The sequence below is a fragment of the Branchiostoma floridae genome, chromosome 9, assembly GCF_000003815.2.
Source record: "Branchiostoma floridae strain S238N-H82 chromosome 9, Bfl_VNyyK, whole genome shotgun sequence".
Classification (NCBI taxonomy): Eukaryota; Metazoa; Chordata; class Leptocardii; order Amphioxiformes; family Branchiostomatidae; genus Branchiostoma; species Branchiostoma floridae.
The window spans coordinates 17,015,582-17,037,957 of record NC_049987.1 but is presented as its reverse complement, the minus strand read 5'-3'; the positions used below and the strand labels follow the sequence as shown (position 1 = coordinate 17,037,957).

The window sequence follows — 22,376 nt, the reverse complement described above, 5'->3', positions numbered from 1 at the left end:
GACAAATTTGTGGCTTCGAAACCCAGCCCGCAATTATAACCGCAGCATGACAGGGGCTGTTTCATTCGGAGGCGGGTTCTAGGTTTTGCACAAAAATAAATCTTGTCACAACCGCTGTTAAAATTTGAAAAAAAAAAGATCATGACAATCCGTCAATTCTTGACTTGAGTTACTTAAAATTCTCTTACCAAGTCTCAAACAAATCGGTCCCTGCAGTTCCAGAAAAAGCCGCCAGGAGGTCCAAACCTCTTACATACACATTAAAAGATAGTTGCACAGCTAAACAAGATGACGAAAAGGGTAGAAAATTCCAAGTCTATAAGTCTATCTATTGGGGTTTGAATTTTTGGAGACAGTGGCTACTGCATAGTCCCCATAGTTCCATGTTTGTTTATGATAACGGTGGGTTTGGGGGACTTAAGTAGAAAAGTTTTTTTTTTATAGTTTTCTAGATGGAGCAAACTCGGAGAGATTGTGGAAAAAGACTCTATTTATATTTTATACGTTTCTTTTAGCCTCATAATCAGGGCATTTTGCAAAAGAAATTCACTTCATTTTCCACAACATCCATTTTATATTTGTCGGCTACTCTCTTGAACCAAGAAGCTTTTATAACGTCCATTCATTTATCCAAAATCTTGAAGCAGGGAATTTCATTGAAATATTTTCAATTTCTAGTTACATGCACCGAAGACGTTAAAGAATGCCTGCTTGCTTGCACGCAGGGTATGGTAATTATATTTTGAAGAAAGTGTAAAGACACAATTCAACTGAACCATGACGAATACGAGGAATATACATCAACCGTTTTATCCGTCCAAATACAGATAATTCATAGGTTGTCATTGGTATTTTTTTCCTCATCTACCTTACACAAAGACGCCAATCATATTTTGAAGCTACCACCAGGTGTGTCAATTAAAGCATTTGCACGAATACGAATCCCTTTATAAATCTGACCATTTTCGCAGAGTAATTTGCGTGTTCTTCATTAAGTTTGTATGGTTTCCTTAGAATTTGTGACTGCTATATACTGGTAAGATGTCGGTTATCATTGGTGCATTTTTTTCCATCTATCTCACACAAAGATACCATTCTTAATTTGAGGCTACCACAAGGTGTGCCTATTGATTAAAAGCATTTGCACGAATACGAATCCCATTATAAATTCGACCATTTTCGCAGAGTAGTTTGTGTGCTTTTCAAATAAGTCGTATGGTTTTCATAGAATTTGACTGCATGCTTTTCATAGAATTTGTCTGGTTTTCATAGAATCTGTGACTGCGTATTTTACATAAAATTTGTATGGTTTTCATAGAATCTGTGAATGCGTGTTTTTCATAGAACTTGTATGTTTTTTTATACAATTTGTGAATGCATGCTTTTCATAGAATTTGTATGGTTTTCATTGAATTTGTGACTGTGTTTTTTGAAGAAATTGTATGGTTTTCATAGAATCTGTGACTGTGTTTTTCATAGAATTTGCATGGTTTTCACAGAATTTGTGACTACTTGCTTTTCATAGAATTTGTATGGATTTCATACATATTTGTGACTGCTATATACTGGTAAGATGTCTATGCCAAAGCCATTAGACATCTTACAAGCCGATGAACTGCATAAACTTGATATGTTGCGTGTTAAGAAAATGCACGAAGCGCACCTGAGTTATGTACAATGTAGGTACGTACAATTAGGCTAATTGGTAGCAAAGTGCTGTTATAACAGACCACGAGGGCAAATGCCAAGCTGCATCAGATGGTCTAGGGCAACAAATTGTACCTATCAAAGCTGTTTTCACATTGCTACATGTTTTTGCACATGACATCATGTCTGATGAACACCTGCCAAAGTTTAGTTGTACAAAGTAACTAACAGTCTTTTCCAATGTTGTCTTAACTTTACAAGTAAAATGTTTTGTGTTAATACTTCACCTTTAAATAAATTTGCTATTTTTAAAAACATGTTATTCTAAGGATATAAGTCAACAAACTTAGCAGCCCTGCCTCTGGAACTAGAAGCCGTGAATTCGATTTTGGCTGTGTCACTCACGTCCGACATGCATGCTACCGGAAAGGGTTGCAGTCCCTAGGACAGGATGTTAAGCCATTGTCCTTGTCATAAAGAGCTAAGGGAATTTTCCCAGCACAATGAACCTGTAAATACTGTACATAGCGACTTTCTTTAGTGAGCTAAAACTGGATCGAGATCACTTTCCTTTTTCAAACTGTGGTATGACAGCACAAATCTAATTTCAAAATGAAGAATTTTCCAAACAGTTGTAACATCTTTATTCAGAAGAATATGAGTGTATGTTTGTCCAAGTTAATCATCCTTTCTATCAGGCAAAAAAATCAGTACATACACTGTATACTACAAGGAACATTAAGTCAAAATGTTACAGTCTGAATTTTCCTTAATTTGAACTGTGTCTGAACAGTTTTGCACTTCATTGTGTAATTTCATCATAATAGTGAATGTTTCACGACAGTTATTAAGATCTGACAATACCATTTAGAATCCTATATAATGATGAATTTTCCTTGATGCAGTTTCTCAGAGTTATGTGCTTTGTTGTGAGTGAGAGGCCAGCTCCAGTAAGGCTGATGCTAGATGTTCAGATGGTCCGCTATCTTCACATCTGTCTGTAGTGGAAGAGGTGGTATCCTCCTGTTGATCTCCTGTCTCTGTGTCAAGTGCTTTCCCTTCATCAGAAGAAACCCTGTCCGTTATTTCAGTGGGCTGTTGCTGTGGCTCTATCACTGCCTCTACTTCCGCATCCTGTTTGTGTGCAGTCTCCTCTTTTGATTCGATTTTATTTCTGCGTCGTTGAAACCTCTGCGAACGAAGAGTGCTGTGTAGCGATTGCGTGGGGCGTGCGTATGGATTCTCCTGCGCCTCTTGTTTGCAGGAAGGGTCGTTGTTGCCGTCTTGAATAGTCTGTTGTTGTTTTGGTTTCCTCCCCGGCTTCCTTCCTACTCTTCTCCGTCCCATGCCTGATGGCATGCCACACTTCTCACAAACGTGAAACGTTTTAGCTTTCTTCATCTTACTCCCATCTCCAACATCACTCTTCCTCTTCAGGTTTCCCCTATCTTCCTCCAACCCACAGTGAAGCAGCAAGGACTGCAATACGGTCTCTATATGATTGGCTTGTGCTTTGTCGACCTTGTCCGAGCTAAGATGGGTCTGTAGTCTTACAATGTCTTCGTTTATTCGAGTTATCTGTCTTTGCAAGGCAGCAGGTCTCTTGTTGGAGGAACTGTGGTTGGAAAGTGAGCTGGGCTTTGATGATACACCAATGTTTTCACCTGGAAATTGAGGAAAAAAACTGTTTGAAAATCTATTTGAAGTCAGTCAATTCAGTAAGTTAAAGGGTGTATTGACTTATGTGACCTTAATTTCTTAAATAGGGTATCAAAGCAACAATGATGTCTGTCTGCTATAACACCCATGGGCCCTTTCAGTGAATTATGTAACCAGTATAATTGTGTTTGATCCGCTTTTAAATACAATTTGAGCATCAATTAATGGTGCTGCTTAGACACCAGATTTGTTGATTCACCAAAAATGCCTTAATGTGTACCCTACAATCATACATGTAATTATCAAAAATTGCTTTCCTGCTAGAAAAGATATTAAATCCCACGATTAGCCGCAACAAGAATATTACAGATTTACAGTCAAACCTGCCCAAGATGACCACCCGGGGGACCAGGCAAAAGCGGTCAATTTGGTTAGGTGGTCGGTTAGAAGAGTATTGACTCACAACACGCCCGATGCATAGTTTAAATGGTTTCCGTTGTGCTTAATGGCAAATAGCAAGCACACGCACATGCATCTGCCACCATCTTACGTAACATAGTAATGGCAGTCAAAATCTGACCCAAACTGGTCAAATTTGGCACAAAATCGCGCTAGTTATCATAGAACATCGATAACACCTCAAGACTTGAAAATGACGTGGTCGTTATGGGCAGGGATTTGGTCCTAATTTTTGGAGGTCGCATTGGCCAGGTGGTCGTTATGAAGAGGTCGCTTAATGCTCACGTCAATTGGGAAAATTTCCGGGGCGGAGAAAAAGCGGTAGTAATGGCCAGGTGGTCGCTAAGAAGAGGCGGTCGCTTGGGCAGGTTTGACTGTATTTTCGATACTAAGAATCAATTAGTGAGTAGAGTTAAGCTTTACTTTGTATTTTTCTATCTTGTAGGTTTTAGATGACTGAAGAAAAGTCGCACACACACACACACATACACACACATGCACTGACACACTTGTACACACACACACACAGGTACACACAAAAAAACACACACACAGACAGACAGACACACACACACATGTACATAACAGCATAACAGACATACACACACACGCACACACACCTTTCTCCGGTATGGACTTTTAAGTTGGGTCATAACATTAGCAGAGTGATAAAAACACTACATGTACCATCAACTGTGACAACTGAGGCTGCCTCCCCCTCTTTATCCGATGGAGTGGTCTTGTCCTCGGGCCTTGCGTCCTGTAAATGGGGCACGATGGCGTGGACATTGCCGGAGGGTAGTACGTGGTTCGTGTGAGTCATAACATACCTGAAAAGTGAATAACACATTTAATTTATGATAATGATTGTGATATCATCATATGGTCAGTCTGTGTGGATCACAAGCCTTTATTCTTATTGGTTATACAGACATAACGACATGGGTAATTGACAAAGAAAGCACAAGTATTATGCACACTTGTAGGAATGATGGGATTTCAACTTTTTAGCAAGTTTTAATTTGAATCGGCGCTATACTATGATTAGGCTTTGCTAACTCGGTGGTAATTTTTTACCAATGTCAGTGTCAATTTATACTTTAAAGTAACGCTTTGCTCACTCTGTGGTTATAAGTTATTGCACAGTGGGAAGGAAGGCATAAATGCTGTGGATAAGAAAGGAGTACAAGTTACCATCAAATGAATAAGTAATTGTGGGTGTTTCTAAGATTTCAAGCTTGCTTCAACACAAAAGATTGGGAATCTATGAACAGATCTATTCAGAACTGACTTTTATTCATTTTCTTCTATGAGAAAATACAGCAGTTTGGTGCATACCACTTCAATGACGTTATGTTTTTCATGTGTATAATGATGAAGGCTACAAACTCACGTTTGCGCCCCTTGATATCTTCTAATGATTATCTGTAATTATCTGTAGCAAATCAATAGCAAAAAAATATTTTCTAACAATTACAGATCATTTCAACCTTAAACATTTCTCTTTTTCAGCAGGTCATGTCTTGGGAGGTGTGATAGTAAAGCCAGTTGAATTCAGAGCGGTGAATATGTAAGCTGCGTTCATGAACGTGCATCTTGACAGGAAACGGCAAATTGCTTGTTGTGACAGAGGGGCAACTTATGCCCAATTATACGAGTAATGCTTTGTAATTTACTTCACAAATGATATACAAAATGATAGGAAATTCTGTAGGCTATGATTAAATTCAGCTTGTTTGCCCTGTAATTTTCCAACTGAAATTTGAAAATGATGAGATGGAAATGGTTTACAGGAAACTGCCAAAGGTGTATCCATCCTAATCTTGCACAGAGGGGAGTCAGTTCTTTTCACACTGTCAACAAAGTGTAATCTTTTTTCTTTCAAATAAGCAGGGTATAGAATCAACTTGTATTTCTTCCTGTATAATTGCAAGCTGTCCAATGTTCCACCAGTCTACAGTAAAGGCCTAATCTAGACAGTTTTTACCGATATCTGTGGAGATGTTGGGATTGATCTGGAACGTTGGGGCCGGGACACCTGTGGCGCTTGCAGTCATATTCATAAACAGCTATATAGCCTAATGAGCCTGCGATATATGCTAATATCGGGACCCATCTACATGCACGCAGAAGTTGTCGGGGACCCCTGCTAAGCTTTCAGGGACCCCTAGTAAGCTATCGGGCAAATGGTCCGGACCTTTCGGGAGAAATTTGCCGATATCTTTATCATGGCGATATTGCAGCTCCATCTAGACGCTGAAAAAAAGCTGTCGGCGAGAGGTTGTCGGCTCAAAGATGTGGGGAAAAACTGTGTCTAGATGGTGCCTAATTTGGAAAAATGGTGCAATCTTGGTGGGTCTGCCTAAACACCTCAATCAGCTCTAATGCGCACTGTACTTGTGTGGTGCTCTGGATACATTGTTTATGCATTCATAGATAAATAAAAAACACAGTCAGCAAGTCATAACTAATTACCAGTTATTTGGAGTTGGTCAGCTGGTTTCAACATTGAAGCAATTTGAGGCTGAAAAATACTAACTATAGTATACAATATGAGTTGACAATGATAGAATTGTGCTATATAATAATATGATCTATGAGCCACTTATAACTGATTACAAACATCCATCATTAAGGTATTTAGGTTGGCTAAATTGTCATTTTGACCTTCAATGGTTTTCTTATTAATGAATTAAGAAAGAATGGAGCCGTAACGAATATTGACAGATGGGCATGAAAGAATTCTAAATCCGCTTTTTTTGGTGGGCCAAATTGATGACGTCATCAGGTTTTATTGCCCCTAATATTATTTTTTCTATGACAAAATACAGCATTTTGGTACATAACACTCCAATAAAACTTCGTTTTTCGTTGCATAATGATGAAAGCTACAAACTCACGGTTGCGCAAATTGATAATCTACTAATGATCTGTAGTAATTAGAAAATGTTTGTTTTCATCTAATTAAAAAAAATTAATTTCTAATAACTACAGATCGTTAGTAGATATCAATTTGCGCAACTGTGAGTTTGTAGCTTTCATCATGAAAAACATAGTTTCATTGCAGTGGTATGTACCAAAGTGCTGTATTTTGTCATAGAAAAAATAATATTAGGGGCAATAAAACCTGATGACGTCATCAATTTGGCCCCCCAAAAAATCAGATTTAGAATTTTTTCTTGCCCATCTATCAATATTCGTTACTGCTCAATTCTTTCTTAATTCACTGATGAGAAAACAATGGAAGGTCAAAATGACAATTTAGCAAACCTAAATACCTTAAAATATCCACTGTCTTTACCGTCCTCTTTGGACTGAAGAAAGTATCAAATACTTTTCCATGCAGACTCCTAGCACAGGCAATCCAATATGGCGACCAGAAGTTGCTTCTATCTTAAAACTGGTGGATTAACTCAAAATAACTGGTAAATACTTAGGACTTGCTGAATTTTTTCATTCATAAATTCAAAAACAATGTATCCAGATTAATATTCCAGAGTGCCTTACAAGGTTGTTTCCCCAATGCACACTACATATCAGAGCCGTTTGAGGTCATTTAAGGTGTTTAGGTAGACTGCAATCTTGGCCTCATTTTAGCAAACTTTTCTAAAACGAGTTTGCTTAGTACATGGGCAAGGCTGAGAGATGACATCAAAGCACTGACCTATAAGTTGGTGGGAGATATAGGTGACTGAGCTAGGAGAAGGTGATAAAACTGGTTTTGAATTGAAGCACTTAATCTTTTAGGTTGGGTGAACCAGTGCACCTAATCCTAGTCCTGGGAAAACCTAGATAGTGGTGCGCTGAAAAGCTCTCAATGTTACAAGAAGTAGTCAGACAGACAGTTCATCAGAGCAATGGCCATGAAATGTGGATGAAGGTTACTATAATAGACATCTGGGTAATGCGATACAATCCAGTCACCGGCCGTGGATGCTGTCAGGAAAATCTGACCATTTTCAAATCTATCCAGATTCTCCTTTGACTGTAGCCTAAATGCAAATCCAAAGATTTACTTATCTTATTTATCTATTGAGGTTTACCACATTTATCAATGAAAGGATGGACGAAACAGGTAACTGCAGTAGAAGTCCTTTAATTGCACATGGTGCCCATTTGCCAGCATATTTCATGCAATTATCCAGGGGGTTCAATAATGCAAAGTTATCCAGCTGGACCACACTGGTTTGGGATTTGAGGATTCTGTGCAATTAGCATTAGTGTGCGGTAATCTGTTGTGCAATTAACTAGCTTCTACTGTATCACCTTTTCAACATGCCAACACTGAGACCAGACTGTAAGGTGGTTTCATGCCCTCACACCGGAATGGCCCCTATAGCTACCATTTGTGAAAAGTGTGGTGGGCTCTTTTACATCTTCGAGGTGTGGCTCTCCTGCAATACGGGACCTCCATTATCTTTAAGTTCATTGAGTTGATTTAATCTTACATTTTAGCTTTCTTTCAATACTTCTTATGTTATATTTATCATACACTCATGTTTACTTATGTTATTTTATTGTTTTGTAATTCTATATGGACTCCAAGAAGAATAGATTTTACAGCTATATTGTAAAGTCTAATGGAGATCAAAATAAACAAACAAGATGCAAACAATACTCCATGCAAGGACAAATGGCATATTTGTACAGATTAAAAAAGATATTTGAAAAAATCACAGGAGCAAGATGGTTTCTACATATAGTTTTATCTACTTGCTTAATGTACGATACATGATACAGAGTCTAAATTTTTCACAGTCGTCTACAGAATTGAAAGTTGCTTAAATTTCACTTCTTGCAGAGTGGAATTACCTCCTGGACCAGTAACTCGGCCTTTAAACCTTGAGTATAGTCTCTTGGTGTTGTCAGCTTTCATACATTCATTTACTTAAAGGCATTGCCTTCTGTAATCATGTAGATCATGTACATGTAGGTCTAGTCTACTTGAAACTTACAAAAGCCTCAGTTCCTTTGAAATTTGATTTTGGTTGTCTTTGAAGTTTGAACCAATAATTTACTACCTAATTAGAAAAGAAGGTCTATCTGCTGGTAGACGTTCAACATAATTCCAGCCAAAATAGAATGTCTTTGAATGTACGATTTCTTAGGCCTTTTTAGCTAAGGCCTAGATTTCCTTTCAACACATTGTCAATGTATTGGAATATTTTGACACTCAAGCGATGCCTTTTACTTGATGTACAGGTGACGTACATGTAGAGCTACTACGGTGGAATGAGATGTGGTGTTGGACTTGGAGCAAGCTGGATGCAGATTGGATAATGATTTTGTATGCTTAACTCTGTTCAGTCACACGTATATTCCTAGGCTTGAAACTATGTGGTATAACTTATAAGTTGGGTCCAGTTGGGTATTGGAGAGTGAGCATCCCATCTGTCTGATGTTACAACATTGATAGGCCATAGGGGCATGTTCGGGCATGACGGACCTGCTACACGAGTCAGGGGTAGGAGGAGCCCCTTGCACCCTTGGTCGGAAGTCCTCCTAGGAGACGGAATCTCCAAACAACAAACAACAAGATGGCTGCCTTCTGAGGGGTGTCCAGCTCTGGGGTTTCCATCGATAGGAATCCTCAGTGGGGACAGCCCAAGAAGGCCTACAACTTTGTCAGTAGATAACTTAGACAGGGTTTAAAGTCACTTTATGTTCATTTTTGAGTTTTTTTGCTGTTAGTCAGACATTTGTTACCGGACAGTGATACACCCCCCTCCCACCCTACCGCATGTGGGAGTTGGCTATTTCTGCTTTTACTTTCAAACGTTCTTTTCATTTGTACTGGATTACCAACGCGACCCTAACCCTTGACGGAGAAGGAAAACTCTGGAAAACCCAACTTGGAGAGGAGATTGGCGCCACCAAGTTTTTGTAGAAGCCCAGTGAAAGGACAAGGTAGACAGAAGACAGAGAGAAGAGAAAGGCAACCGGACATGTCATCAGCCAAGCACAGCATCGGTTTAGCCCAGGAAGGAAATAACAGAGGTACAACTGCACAACCTGCCATCAAACTTCCAACAGAAGGTACAGTTATCGGAACTTGGAATGTTCGTACTCTACATGCCTGTGGTAGACTGGAAGAACTTACACATGAGCTAGATCGTTACACATGGGATATTCTTGGCCTTGCTGAAGTTAGGTGGACAGGCTTTGGTGAAACTACAACAGAAGAAGGACATAAGATCTGGTACAGTGGGGAGGAAAAACAGCACCGGCATGGAGTTGCATTTATTGTCAGGAATGAGATTAGCAATTGTGTTATCAGCTGTACGCCAGTCTCCAGTCGAGTTATCTCAATCCGGATTTCTGCCAAGCCACACAATATCACCATTATCCAGGTTTATGCACCTACCACAGACCATGAAGATGAACAAGTAGAGCAGTTCTATGAGGAACTAGAGAACACCAAAGAGAAGGCACCAAAGAAAGACTTACTTGTAGTTCAGGGAGACTGGAATGCCAAGGTAGGCACAGATGCATATCAACACTGGGCAGGGACGGTAGGACAATACGGTGTCGGGGAGACAAATGACAGGGGACTAAGACTACTGGAGTTCGCACAGCAGCAGCGACTGACCCTCACCAACACCTTATTTCCCCACAAGCTGTCTAGACGCACTACGTGGCACGCTCCCAACGGCCAAGTACACAACCAGATAGACTACATCTTAACTCCACAACGCTTCAAGTCCAGCATCAACAGATCACGCACAAGGACCTATCCTGGCGCGGACATAGGAAGCGACCATGATCTGGTGCTAACTACACTCAAACTGAGACTGAAGTGCCAGCGCTGTCCTAGGAACCCCCGTATCAGGTTTAACCTTGAGAAGCTGAAGGACCCAGAGGTGGTAGAGATGTTCCAGGCACAAATAGGTGGAAAGTTCGCAGCACTCAACGTCCATGACACTGACGTGGACGAGCTTGCAGGGAACATCAAGGAGGTGCTGCTGTCCACAGCAGAAGAGACTCTGGGAAGACACAGGAAGAAGAACAAGCCTTGGGTGTCTGATGACATTCTTGATTTGTGCGACAGAAGAAGGGAGCTCAGACAGCAGAAGTGCACCAGTCAGGAAAATGCAGAACAGTACCGACAGTCAGGAGGAAGATGAGAGAAGCCAAGGAGAAGTGGATAGAAGACCTGTGTACAGAAATACAGCATGGGATGGCTTCAGGGAACAGCCAGAAGGCTTATGAGACACTTAAAACTCTCACAAGGACACAACAACCCAGGGCCACGGTGATCGAGGACAGTAGTGGAAACCTTTTGACAGAAAGCACGGCCGTCCTCAACCGGTGGACAGAGTACTGTGATAAGCTCTACAACTACGAACTTCAACCTGACACAGCAAAGCTGAACAACCCCCCTTGGGCGGAGAGAGTCCCAGAAGACCTCCCAATCCTAAGGGATGAGGTAGTGGATGCAGTGCGCAACATGAAGCCAGGCAAATCCCCAGGAATTGACAACATTCCTGCAGAGCTGCTGAAGCATGGTGGTGAAGTGGTGGTGGACAAGTACTTTGAGCTATGTCAGAAGATTTGGCAGCAGAAGAAGTGGCCCAAGGAATGGACACAGTCGCTAGTCATTCCCCTGCCCAAGAAGGGGAATACGCGTCTCTGCCAAAACTACAGAACCATCAGTCTGATCAGCCATCCAAGCAAGATACTTCTCAAAGTGATCTTGAAGAGGCTTGAGTCTAAAGCAGAAGAACTACTAGCAGAAGAGCAAGCTGGCTTTAGGCCGGGTCGGAGCACCATTGAGCAAATTTTTAACTGTCGGCTCATCATTGAAAAACACATGCAGCACCAACAAGACCTTTATCACAACTTTATCGACTTTAAAAAGGCCTTTGATAGAGTGTGGCATGACGGCTTATGGTGGGTCTTGAGAGGTTTTGGAGTCGAAGAGGGCCTTATACAGACCATCGAAGCTTTGTACGAGAGGGCGTCTAGTGCAGTGTTCCTCAACAACAAAGTGGGGGAATTCTTCAGGACAACAGTCGGGGTTCGCCAGGGATGCTTGCTTTCGCCAGTCTTGTTTAACCTGTACTTGGAGAAGATCATGCAGGACACACTGTATGATCATCACACCTCCATCTCTATTGGTGGCAGACGCATCTGTAACCTCCGCTTCGCAGATGACATCGACCTTCTCGCTGGTAACAACACTGAACTCCAAGACCTTACAGACAAGTTAACACAGAGTACTGGGTCGTTTGGCATGGAGGTCAGCACCGAGAAAAGCAAGGTGATGGTGAACAGCAGGGACGAAACACATGCGGTCATCTTCATGAATGGGGAACAACTGGAAGAGGTGGACACATTTACATATCTGGGAGGGTCTATTACAAAGGATGGTACCAGTCGGACAGAAGTACAGAAGAGGATTGCCATGGCAACATCTGCAATGGCTCGTCTGTCCAGGATCTGGAAATCCAACAACATCAGCTTTACTGTCAAGTACAAGCTCTACAAGACCCTAGTTGTGTCCATACTGTTGTATGGGTGTGAGACCTGGACGCTACTGGCATCCACAGAGAGGAAATTCCAAGCCTTTGAGATGAAGTGCATGCGGAAGGTACTTCACATCTCGTACTATGAACACATCACAAACGAGTATGTGAGGGAACAGGTACGCGGTCTTGTTGGCCCTCAAGAACCAATCTTAGGGACAGTTAAAAGACGCAAACTGCAATGGTTTGGGCATGTTACCAGACACAACAACCTGGCCAAGACAATCCTGCAGGGAACAGTAGAGGGAGGGCGTCATCGCGGACGTCAACGCAAAGCTTGGCAGGACAACATCACTGACTGGACGGGCCTCAGCCTACAGGAGAGACTAACCTTGGCTAGGGAAAGAAGAACCTGGAGGCAAATCTCGATCTTCATGTCTACCTTGTCCCCCCAACGACCTGGAGGTCAAGGGACTAGGTAGGTAGGTAGGTAGGTAAACCTGCATCTGCTCTGGCCGTCTTACACGTTGCATACTGGTACCCCTGGAGAACTTAGAGCGCCAGTACATGTAGACGAAAGGGTGGAGAAGGAAGTGCACACCCCTCCTTCACCTTAAAAACCCAAGTGCAGGCCAGGCAGACGGGTCGCCTAACCCTTCCTGTCTGCCTACCATGGATGCCAACATGGTCCACCTCATGTGGGTGTACAATATAGTTCCTGTGTAGCGTCATTAAGGCCACACTAAGTTTTTGCATCTTGTATATCAATATATTGACTATGCTTGCTATTCTATAGGCCCCGTATATTCATTGATATACATGTTTGTTGCTATTGCAATGTTATTGCACAGTTAAATTTTTTATGTGTGGGAGGGCAATCTGCAAAGGTGCATTTGCACCTATTTTGTCCCCTCTTTCACTAAGTGATGATGAATTCAAATAAACAAATTCATAAATATGTGGTCTAAATAGCACCTGCTGTTGAGCACACTTTGAGAAATTGAGAGTAACACAGTTATATGTCAAAATTATTGAAACTTATGTCTGTGTCAAGATCGGGTAGATCTCTTTGCACATACCACCAATATACTCAAGCAATGTCATAATTAAACTGTACTATCAAAAACAATACAAATGACAATAAGCAAATATTTTGGGCTGCTCTAATGAAGAGGGCAAAAAAGGGGAAAACAAAACAGCAATGTGAACCAAGGCTGTTGCAAAACTACCGCAAAACTTTAAAGAGTTAAACAGTACAACCCACCTGACTGTAACCTCACCACTCGTTGCAATCTTAGCTGACATCCTGGCCAGACAGACGGAATTGAGTTTGACTGAGCCGCGTGGTTTCCGTCTGGAGAAACATTGAAGTCAAACTTTAATGGAATAAAATGTAATAGTGCGTCAATTATAGACTCTATTATAGAGATCAAAGTACCAGACTGGGTGTGCATTAGCCAAACTAAGGAGATAGAGTGCTGCTTTAGTGTTCAGGGGGTCCTAGGGTCAACCCTTTTAAAACTAAGCTTAAGACTTGAGAAAATGTACCCTTATATGTACATGTGATGCATATGAGAAAGGTGAATCGATAATAATGGTAGTTAAACACAGTGTCACTACTACCCGTGGACTAGCAAGTAAATGTATCTGCCTAAACACCTCAAATGACTCTAATATGCACTTGTACATGGAGCAACGACCTTATGTGGTGCTCTGGATACATTGTTTATGCATTTATAGATAAAAAAAAATGCAGCAAGTAATGATTTCAGAAATCACCCCTATATTCATTTTATGGTATTGTGTTTCAAAATGTCCCATTTCTACCTCAAATTTTCAAAGGCTAAATTAATCTCACGGACGAACCTCCAACCTTCCGCGCCTGTCTCGTAATAACTAAATAGCTAAGACTTGCTGCATATTTTTTATTCATAATTGCATAGATGATGTATCTGGCTGACTGATGTATCCAAAGTGTCATGTTACAGAAAGTTTTCAGCCTGTGTACACTACTTACTAGTATTATACTTTTTCATTTGTTATTTGATCTGTTTGTGGTTGTTCGTGGTGTTAAAACAAAACCCAAAATTTCAAGCAACTTAGATCATAAAAAGAATTTCTGCAAAATCACTTATTTACAGGAAACAAAGTTCTACTTCACCTTTAGGTGAATAAGACAGTACTAGTGCCCACTGGTAGTGGTGTGTGTTTAACTCCCATGCTCTTTTTGATAAGTACTGAGTACTACACAAAGAAAGCATTATTAACCATTTCTCATGTCTTTGATCCAGTTGGAATCTAATTAACCTGCTACTTCCCAAATACAAAGCAAGCACTTTACCCACTAGACTATTGCACCGGTGTACCTACAAAGATGAGCTCTCCCCAAAATATCTTTAAGTTAGGCTCCTCAAATTATATGTGAAAAAAAGAATGACCGATAGCAGGAGGCTGTCAGAGGTAGAGTATGCAGGTAAAGTGATCGTTGTAACTTCCTAACGACTATGAGTTTTATTGAAAATACTTGCCACTACCTACGGTACCATTAAGATAAGTACTTAGCAAAGAAAAATCGTTTGGACTTATACACCAAGTACTGAAGAGTACTTGCCTAATAGATGAAATCCAGTTGTTTTATGGATTAAATTGCGACCCTTTGAAAGGCCGGTACTTGAGGTAACAAGTATCAGTTCACACTTAGGTCTCATCCACTTTTCAAAATGCAATTAAAGACAAAAGATACATCTATTTCTGATGGAATATTGTTATGGAAAATGGACAGGGCAGTCCAAAATTCATTACAAAGACAGGGTTTTGAAATGTTTTTTCATACTAGGAATATGTCACCATAGCTCCAATTTTAGGTACACAAAAAAAGTGACTTGATCGAAGCCATTTTTTCAAGCCATGCAGTGTACAAATGTATACTACTATAAGTTAGAGATGTCATTGTTTTTTTTTTGCAATCTTTCTTTATTCATTTAAAAAAAGACAACAGCAAAAGAAAGGCATGGCAGATACAAAACTTTATGCAAAAACAAAACATAAAAATCAGAAAACAGTTGTCTACTTTAAGCCCCATTGCCTACATATTTGTCATATTACCCCAAATATCAATTTTTTTAAAAGTTGATGAGAATGTTTCTGGTACCGTTTCCTGGGCTTGGCAAGGACCTCCGGCTTGACGTGAGGCTTACTGCTGCCATTCCTATGGCAGGAGAAGTACAGGTACTGATGGGTCTGCGGAAAAACAACAATAACAATGTTTGTATCCACAGGTTTGTCTTGGAAAAAGAGCAACATTTTAATCTCCAAGCAGATCCTATCTTCTGTTGGCCTGCTAACTTGTTTCAACTGCAAACAAAAAACGCTGCCAACACTGTTTTCTCTGACAAATTAAATCCCAGCAAACTTCACGGAATCTACCGTAGCTTCAAAAGCATAAGGCCGGGGCAAGATAGTTCTTTCTAAAAAAAACACTTCCTCTGCAAGTTATGAACTACAGTACAAGGCAAGAAGAAATGTCTTAAGCTCCACAATATTGACTCCAACACATGTAGCCTGTGATGTCTTCAGAGATGCGACCAAATCCTGCAGTTCTGACCTTTTGTTATTAAACAAGATCCCTTGGCTCCCAGCTATGACATCACAAGCTCTGCGGGAGTACCACCTACACAGACCTTGTAGTTTTCAGTATGAATCAAGAAAGAATTAAGAAGAACCAGTGTCATGCCCTAAGTCGTAGGGTGCCTAACATTGAGGTGATCAAAGTGTCAGTTATTGTAGATAATAAGCTAGCTGAGCTGTATGTGCATCTTTGATTGGTGAAAAACACTACTTTGACAAGCACAAGGACTAGTTATGATGTGATCAAAGTGTCAGTTATTGTAGATAATAAGCTAGCTGAGCTGTATGTGCATCATAATAGATTGGTGAAAAACACTACTTTGACAAGCACAAGGACTAGTTACGATTGAATTATTTATACATTTGACTCCGATGTCAGATGCATTGAGTCTTAAATCATCTACATACTAGTACACATGTAGTAATACAAAGTTGAGATCCTTCCAAGTGATTTTGTCTTTCGTGATGTCCTTTAAGTCCTTGACTTTTTTGTATGCTGAGATCCCTGGGAATTTGGTCACTGGTGTAAGGACATTTGCTTGTTCGGACCCTCATAGGGCAGCCACACTATTATTAAAGTGCAAGGTCTTAGGTTAGATATCAGCTGTTAATATGAGCAGGTTTTTTTATTATTTGCACACAATACTATAGGGCGAGCATGTTAGTATTGCGTGCAAGTAGCTTGACAAAAGGCTACGGGAAAACATTCTGCATTTTTGCAAAAAATGTTCCCTTTCTATGTACATGCATGTAGCTCACCTTGCTACTCTTACTGGACCCGGTGCTCTTTGGGAACTTGGCTCCGGTCACAGCCTCCTCTTGTCTCTTCCAGGTCATGAACTGGTCTACTGAGTCAAACGTCAAGTCCTCAACCTGGGGGGTTTCAAACAAATCAAGATTTTCATGATTTAAGTCCTAATCCACATTAAATTATAAATCTATAGGTATGTACCCCTGATTAAGGGAAAGTCCCAGACAATTTATTGAGACTGAAATGTAAAATTTTTGGGAAAAACTCAAAGTATATATGTACCCCATCTTGAACACATTTGACCTGGATGAATTCAAATTCATGGTTGTCTCTTCTCTTTTCCTCAAGTAATTTGGCAAAAATGAAGAACTTTTGTAAGAATGCTAGTGTTCTCTTGCAAATTACAATACGTACATGTAACATCTATATATTTCTATATGTAGGCTGCAGTAAATAGCTTATAATAAGTACATGTACATGACATTGACATTGTATGTATTTCTATGTAGGCTGTAGCATATTCCTATGTACTAGTAGTAGACTGTGCCCTCTAGCAAACTGTTGCTAAATTGCAAAAACACAATTTACACATGACAAACCCTGATGAAAGTGAGTTATATGTGCTTGGTGGCACTTGACTACATCATACATGTACATTAGATTTCATTTCTCTTTCTTTCACAAGTTGTATGTGCATATGTTGCACAGGGCTGTTTCCAGGACCCGTCCCCATGCCCAGGGGCTGAAAATTTGTCTGTCCCCATGCCCAGGGGATGGTAAGTATGACATGAAATTGATGAAAATGTAATTCGTAACTTCAAAATGACAGATTTTACAATGGAAATCAAGGACGGTAGAAAATATTAATTTCTAAGTCCTGATGTTGTCAAGATTTTGGTTACAATATCAATCAATGCTATTCAATTATCATTTACAAATTCTTAATTGCGTTTATCTAATAGTAATATATACAAATGTAAAGTAATATCATTGTATATGGATGTAATCAGGTCCAAAATGTTAACTAAAAGGTAAAAAGAAGATGAAGGAATAACCTGTCTAATTGGCTATGAGCTACAATAACAAAGATTCAAATTTACCTCCACATTTGCTTGATGTACTGCACTGTAGTGGGTCACCAGCTCCCTCACGCAGCGGTAGCTGGCACTGCAGCCTGGCACGGCACACTTGGAGTGGAAGGGGCCAGTCTCCACCCCGTGCAGCACCCTCAGATGTCTGAGCATGCTCTGTGAGCTACAGAACACCTTCTCACACACGTGGCAACGCTTCTTCTCTTCTTCCCTCTGCATGTTGGATGCAGAGGACGGCTCCTTTTCAACCAATTGTACAACTTCTCCGACAACCACACTGGCCTCGACGTTGTTCCCTGCTGTATCCACGATAGACGTTATAACAGTTGGGTTACCGGCGCTGCCAACGTTAACAGCAAACTGACTGTTGGGGGTCTCTGAAGCGAGACTAGATGCCACCCTGGGTACACTTGGAGCAGGAGCGATGGGTGTGTATGTACGAACTGACGACAAGGCTTGGTTTGTGATAACTCCCGAGGTTGAAACACTACTACTAGTTCTAGCCGAGGCGGGAGTGCTCGTGAGCGATGAAGTCATCGTATTTGACAATGCCTCGCTCTGAGCTGAAGCCATGCTTGATGCTAGGACTGACACCATGCCACTATTCGACGCCGGCGCAATACAGCTGATAGGAACAGACACCATTCCCCCCTCCGGTATCGTAACCAGCCCGTCTCCCGTACCAGACACCACGCCAGCTTCCGAGCCGGTCACGTACGTGACTGAGGCAGCGTTGAGCTGCGCGGCGGCCATGTTGGCTCCGAGAGGGACCAGTCCCGCTTGCTGAGTGACGGTACTCGGAGTGACATTCTGTAAGACCGTTGCTGTAGACACTGGAACGGCGATGTTAACGTTTTGTACCTGTATAGTTGGGACTGTCTGGATCTGTGTGGAAGGAATCGCCGAGACCTGAGATACAGGGATGCCCTGTTCCACACCCTGGAGGAGCTCACCATCAGGACCGGTGTAGTAGATGACACATGGCCCCTGGTTGGCTGTACTGTCAGACTTGGCCTGCTGACCGCTCACAAAGTTAGACAGGAAGGAGTTCTGCAAGTTGATAAGGGTCTCCAATGCCTGTCTGTAACAGAAATGTAAAACTGGTGTTTAACAGCTTAGAATAAGAAAACATCAAACTGCTTTCTCGGAATTGTCTAACTCTTTTTCTTGTCATTTGTTATCTACATTCAAAACCGCACAAGAAGACCTGGTGGCTCAGAAGACCAATAAAATCTGTCACTAGAAGACAAAATTTTATATACTTCTGTCAATAGGAAAACTTACAAATATATTGGCCAGGTTGTCCTTATGTAGAGGTGATCACTTATACTACTACTAGTAGTTATACAAGTTTGACTGTAATTTTTAGTGCTAACAATGTCATCTCCTAAAAAAACATGAATAGAATACATGTAACGCTAGTTCACCTTTATGTGGGGTAACCTATTTTCGTTGTAACTTAAGATGTACGTATGTAACGTTAGGGATATCAAGTTGACGGAAGGTGATTTCCAATTGCAACACTTTCATACAACGAATATAGATTACCCCACGGATAAAGGTGGAAAATGTTACGGTTAAATCATAAATGTCCATAGAACATATGAAGTAATGTCATGAAACCATGCGATCTGTACCTGTTTTCAGTCTGCTGGTTTGTTGTGTCCTGTGTGTTTACAGTGGAGAGGGTAGAGTACTGGGGAGCATCTCCTCCTCCATCCATGCTGAGACCTTATGATCTGTTGGAGTGAGATTTAATGACATGGAAATCTTGGCCGAATATGTAGGTCCACATCTCAAATGTTATAGTTAACTACAGAGTAGAGTGTAGGATAACTGAAAAAATGATGTTCAGGAATGAGGATTAATAATTGCACATAAAACGTCAACGTTATATGACATTAGAATTGAATGTTCCATATTCAAATATTATTTTGTATTGCCTTGTAATATTGTTGTTACAGCGGAAATCAGAGTAAATTATACAAGATGTCATTTACATATCATTTCTTTTCTTCCTTTCTTTTAGGACAAACAATAACACTTTAAGTTCAACTCTTCATGAATGACAAATCTCGTTTTAGACCATCTTAGTTTTACAGTTATTGAAATGCCCTTGAAAAATATGGACCGATGAACCAATCAATAGCCAAGGGGCTCTAAATCATTACTAATAATAGGACTTAATTTGTTATCTTCTGTAACCACAGAACACAAGTATTTTGCTTGAGTCACTGAGTGAGTCATTTTAGCCTCATCCCACATGCCTGCATTTGTTTACATTTTTCCACTCATTTCTTGCCCTCTTTGTCACAGGAATGATCTTATGCATCATAATTTCTGTGTGCATTGAAAACCCAATTCTTTGGCTAAACCAGTGAAATGGCCAAAATGGTCTTAAATATCACAATCAAGGATGACAAACTATTCATAAATATATAATTCATGATTATAGATATGATATTGCGGTGATTTGGAGGACGATAAAAGCTAACATTGGACCAAAAGAACGACTTTTCTACAGGAAAGATCCCGGATGTTGACACCAAGTCCTCAAACACGGGGCATATTCTACGTAATTTTGCTTCATGTGCGTCATATCTGTAGTCTAATACGTCATTATATGGACAAATAATTCATAAACGTACTTCCTAGGGTAGAAGACTCCCCAAATTTTGAGAAAAAGGAACGAATTTCGGACCTTACCTACTTGAACAGACCCACTGTTGTAGACTGCGCGCCCCTGGGAGTGACGGGAGGGGTCATTACAAGACCGCATAGGTTTAAAAACCTTGCCCTGATGTTGCCACAAACTGACATTTTCTCTAATTGTATTTTCATTTACAGTTTATTTATTTCAGACAAATGATACAAATCGACAATTATGTATTTTTTGAACGATGATATTGATGATTTAACGTTATTTGCGTTGTTATGGCAATAACAGATATTGCTCATTAATTTGGTCTCTGGTGCCCGTTTATTGCTTCAAATCTCAATTTAAAACAAGATAAACAATAAAATTTTATGATGACTCAATTGGATCTATGTGAATGTCATGAAATAAGTTCTTGGTGCGTTTTTGATAAAAAATTGCTCGGTATATCTGCTTGCGTATGATAGTAAACAGGGATTTATATGGGAAAGTAGGGGGTCGTGGCTGACCCAATCGAGCCGTTGACGTCCATTTCCTGCTGGGTCAGTGCGGGCCTAGATAGCACCACCGTGGGCACGCTTTACACGGACTTCCCCAGGAAAATACTCCATCTCCAACTTCACTCGGACTTTCACCAGGACTTTTGGGTCCTCAGGGCCTACAAAGGGATAACATGGCGGCTCTAAACAGGGAACAAGAGCGCCAGCGCCTGACTAACATCATCCGACAGTGGAATGCCAACAGACTCGACCTCTTCGAGCTCAGCGAGCCCAACGAGGTACGTCGACTAGATTTGTGTGGAAATTTGCTTTAAAAATCCCACAGACTTTCCCTCAGGATTATTCCTCTGTGGTTATAGTGTCCATTCCCGTCTGTCGTTTGGAACCGTTGATGCAAATATGATTGAAATGGTTTGATAAATGTGTCAGTTGAAGGTGTTTGGATTTGTGTTCTTGCGTCCTTCGAGTTGTCTCGTGTGGCGCCAATCCTCTCATAATTTTTTCGATTCATGTGAACTCTATAAACCTTCATCAAATGCTTTAGTCTTTACAAACTACCAGCGAAGATAAAAATAAGAATTCTATTTGGTACAAGAAAGAACGAAGGCACGAGTTTCTTTCAAAACCAGAACCTATTTTCAAGGGTCTAGTGTGCCATTTTTATCGTCTGCTTGTGGTGGGAGCAGTTTTGAATTCTTACTCATCCGAGACCAGATAAGAATCTACAACCTTAACGATTTCCACTCTTTCCATTTGTTAGACAGTCACAGGAAAATTGTATATCCTTTCCAAAGTCAGAAACATACTTTTCACTTCTGAATGAATGTCTGAACATTGTATAATTTTATAGTAACGTAGGGATAGTTTTGGTTCGGTTTTAAAATTTGTAGGGCGAGACCATAATGGGAATATTATGGGTGGGTCGCCTCCCAATTCCATCCGAAAAACTTCCGGATATACCAGTATAAAGGAAGCGATGCATATGCATATTGGGGAGGGGGATTTAGATAGCTTGTGGGCTTGTTTGGTACAGTACATGTATCATATGTTTACATAGTAAAGGCTGCTTTATTTGTGTCTTGTTAGAAATCTGCTAGCACAGCCCAAACCTTAATGTTTATAGTTTCCAGTAGAAAACGAAGAAAAGGTCATCCATGACATTTTCAAATTTGAACTGCGGTGGTTTACATGTTTTGTACAGATATTTACGTACCCTGCTTCCATGAAAAGGAATGCCGATGCCCTCTTGTTTTTGCACAATGAGTGTTTGACACATGATCTGTCCTAGCCTTATGCCTGAGGCATACTTGTCAGATGGCCAATTATTTTACCCCTAATGCCTGTTGACCTAGGAATAGCTTATGACAAGGGCGTAATTCAAAATTATACATGGGTCTGTTTGATGAATCTACCGTTGCAAAAGTACTAGTAGTTGCATAAGAAAGATGAGACTGAATAGCAGGAATTATAGTGTTATTCATCACAAAACACAACCTTAAACTGTTACATGGCTCACAAGAA

At 40.6% G+C, this 22,376-nt stretch overlaps 2 protein-coding genes across 4 annotated transcripts in view; one reads left to right on the top strand and one right to left on the bottom strand.

Moving 5' to 3' along the window:
• Positions 1-2,272: 2,272 nt before the first annotated feature.
• LOC118423293 lies at positions 2,273-20,514 on the bottom strand. 3 transcript variants are annotated; one of them, XM_035831394.1, is made up of 8 exons: positions 20,406-20,514; positions 19,337-19,438; positions 17,709-18,780; positions 16,617-16,730; positions 15,382-15,470; positions 13,495-13,584; positions 4,453-4,595; positions 2,273-3,311 (listed from the first exon to the last, which is right to left on the bottom strand). In XM_035831394.1, exons 2-8 carry the CDS (start codon positions 19,420-19,422, stop codon positions 2,563-2,565), a joined length of 2,343 nt encoding a protein of 780 aa, XP_035687287.1. In that variant the 5' UTR covers positions 19,423-19,438; positions 20,406-20,514; the 3' UTR covers positions 2,273-2,562. The 3 variants fall into 3 exon arrangements, with proteins under 3 accessions (XP_035687287.1, XP_035687289.1, XP_035687288.1); XM_035831396.1 differs by having other exon boundaries at positions 20,410-20,458; XM_035831395.1 differs by having other exon boundaries at positions 20,401-20,451.
• Positions 20,515-20,832: 318 nt separating this feature from the next.
• The window catches only part of LOC118422231 (afadin-like), a 68,566-nt gene continuing 67,022 nt past the window's right edge, over positions 20,833-22,376 (top strand). Inside the window, exon 1 of the mRNA XM_035829747.1 lies at positions 20,833-21,133. Coding sequence (XP_035685640.1) covers positions 21,029-21,133 — 105 coding nt within the window. The 5' untranslated portion in view covers positions 20,833-21,028. The remainder of the gene's footprint in view (positions 21,134-22,376) is intronic.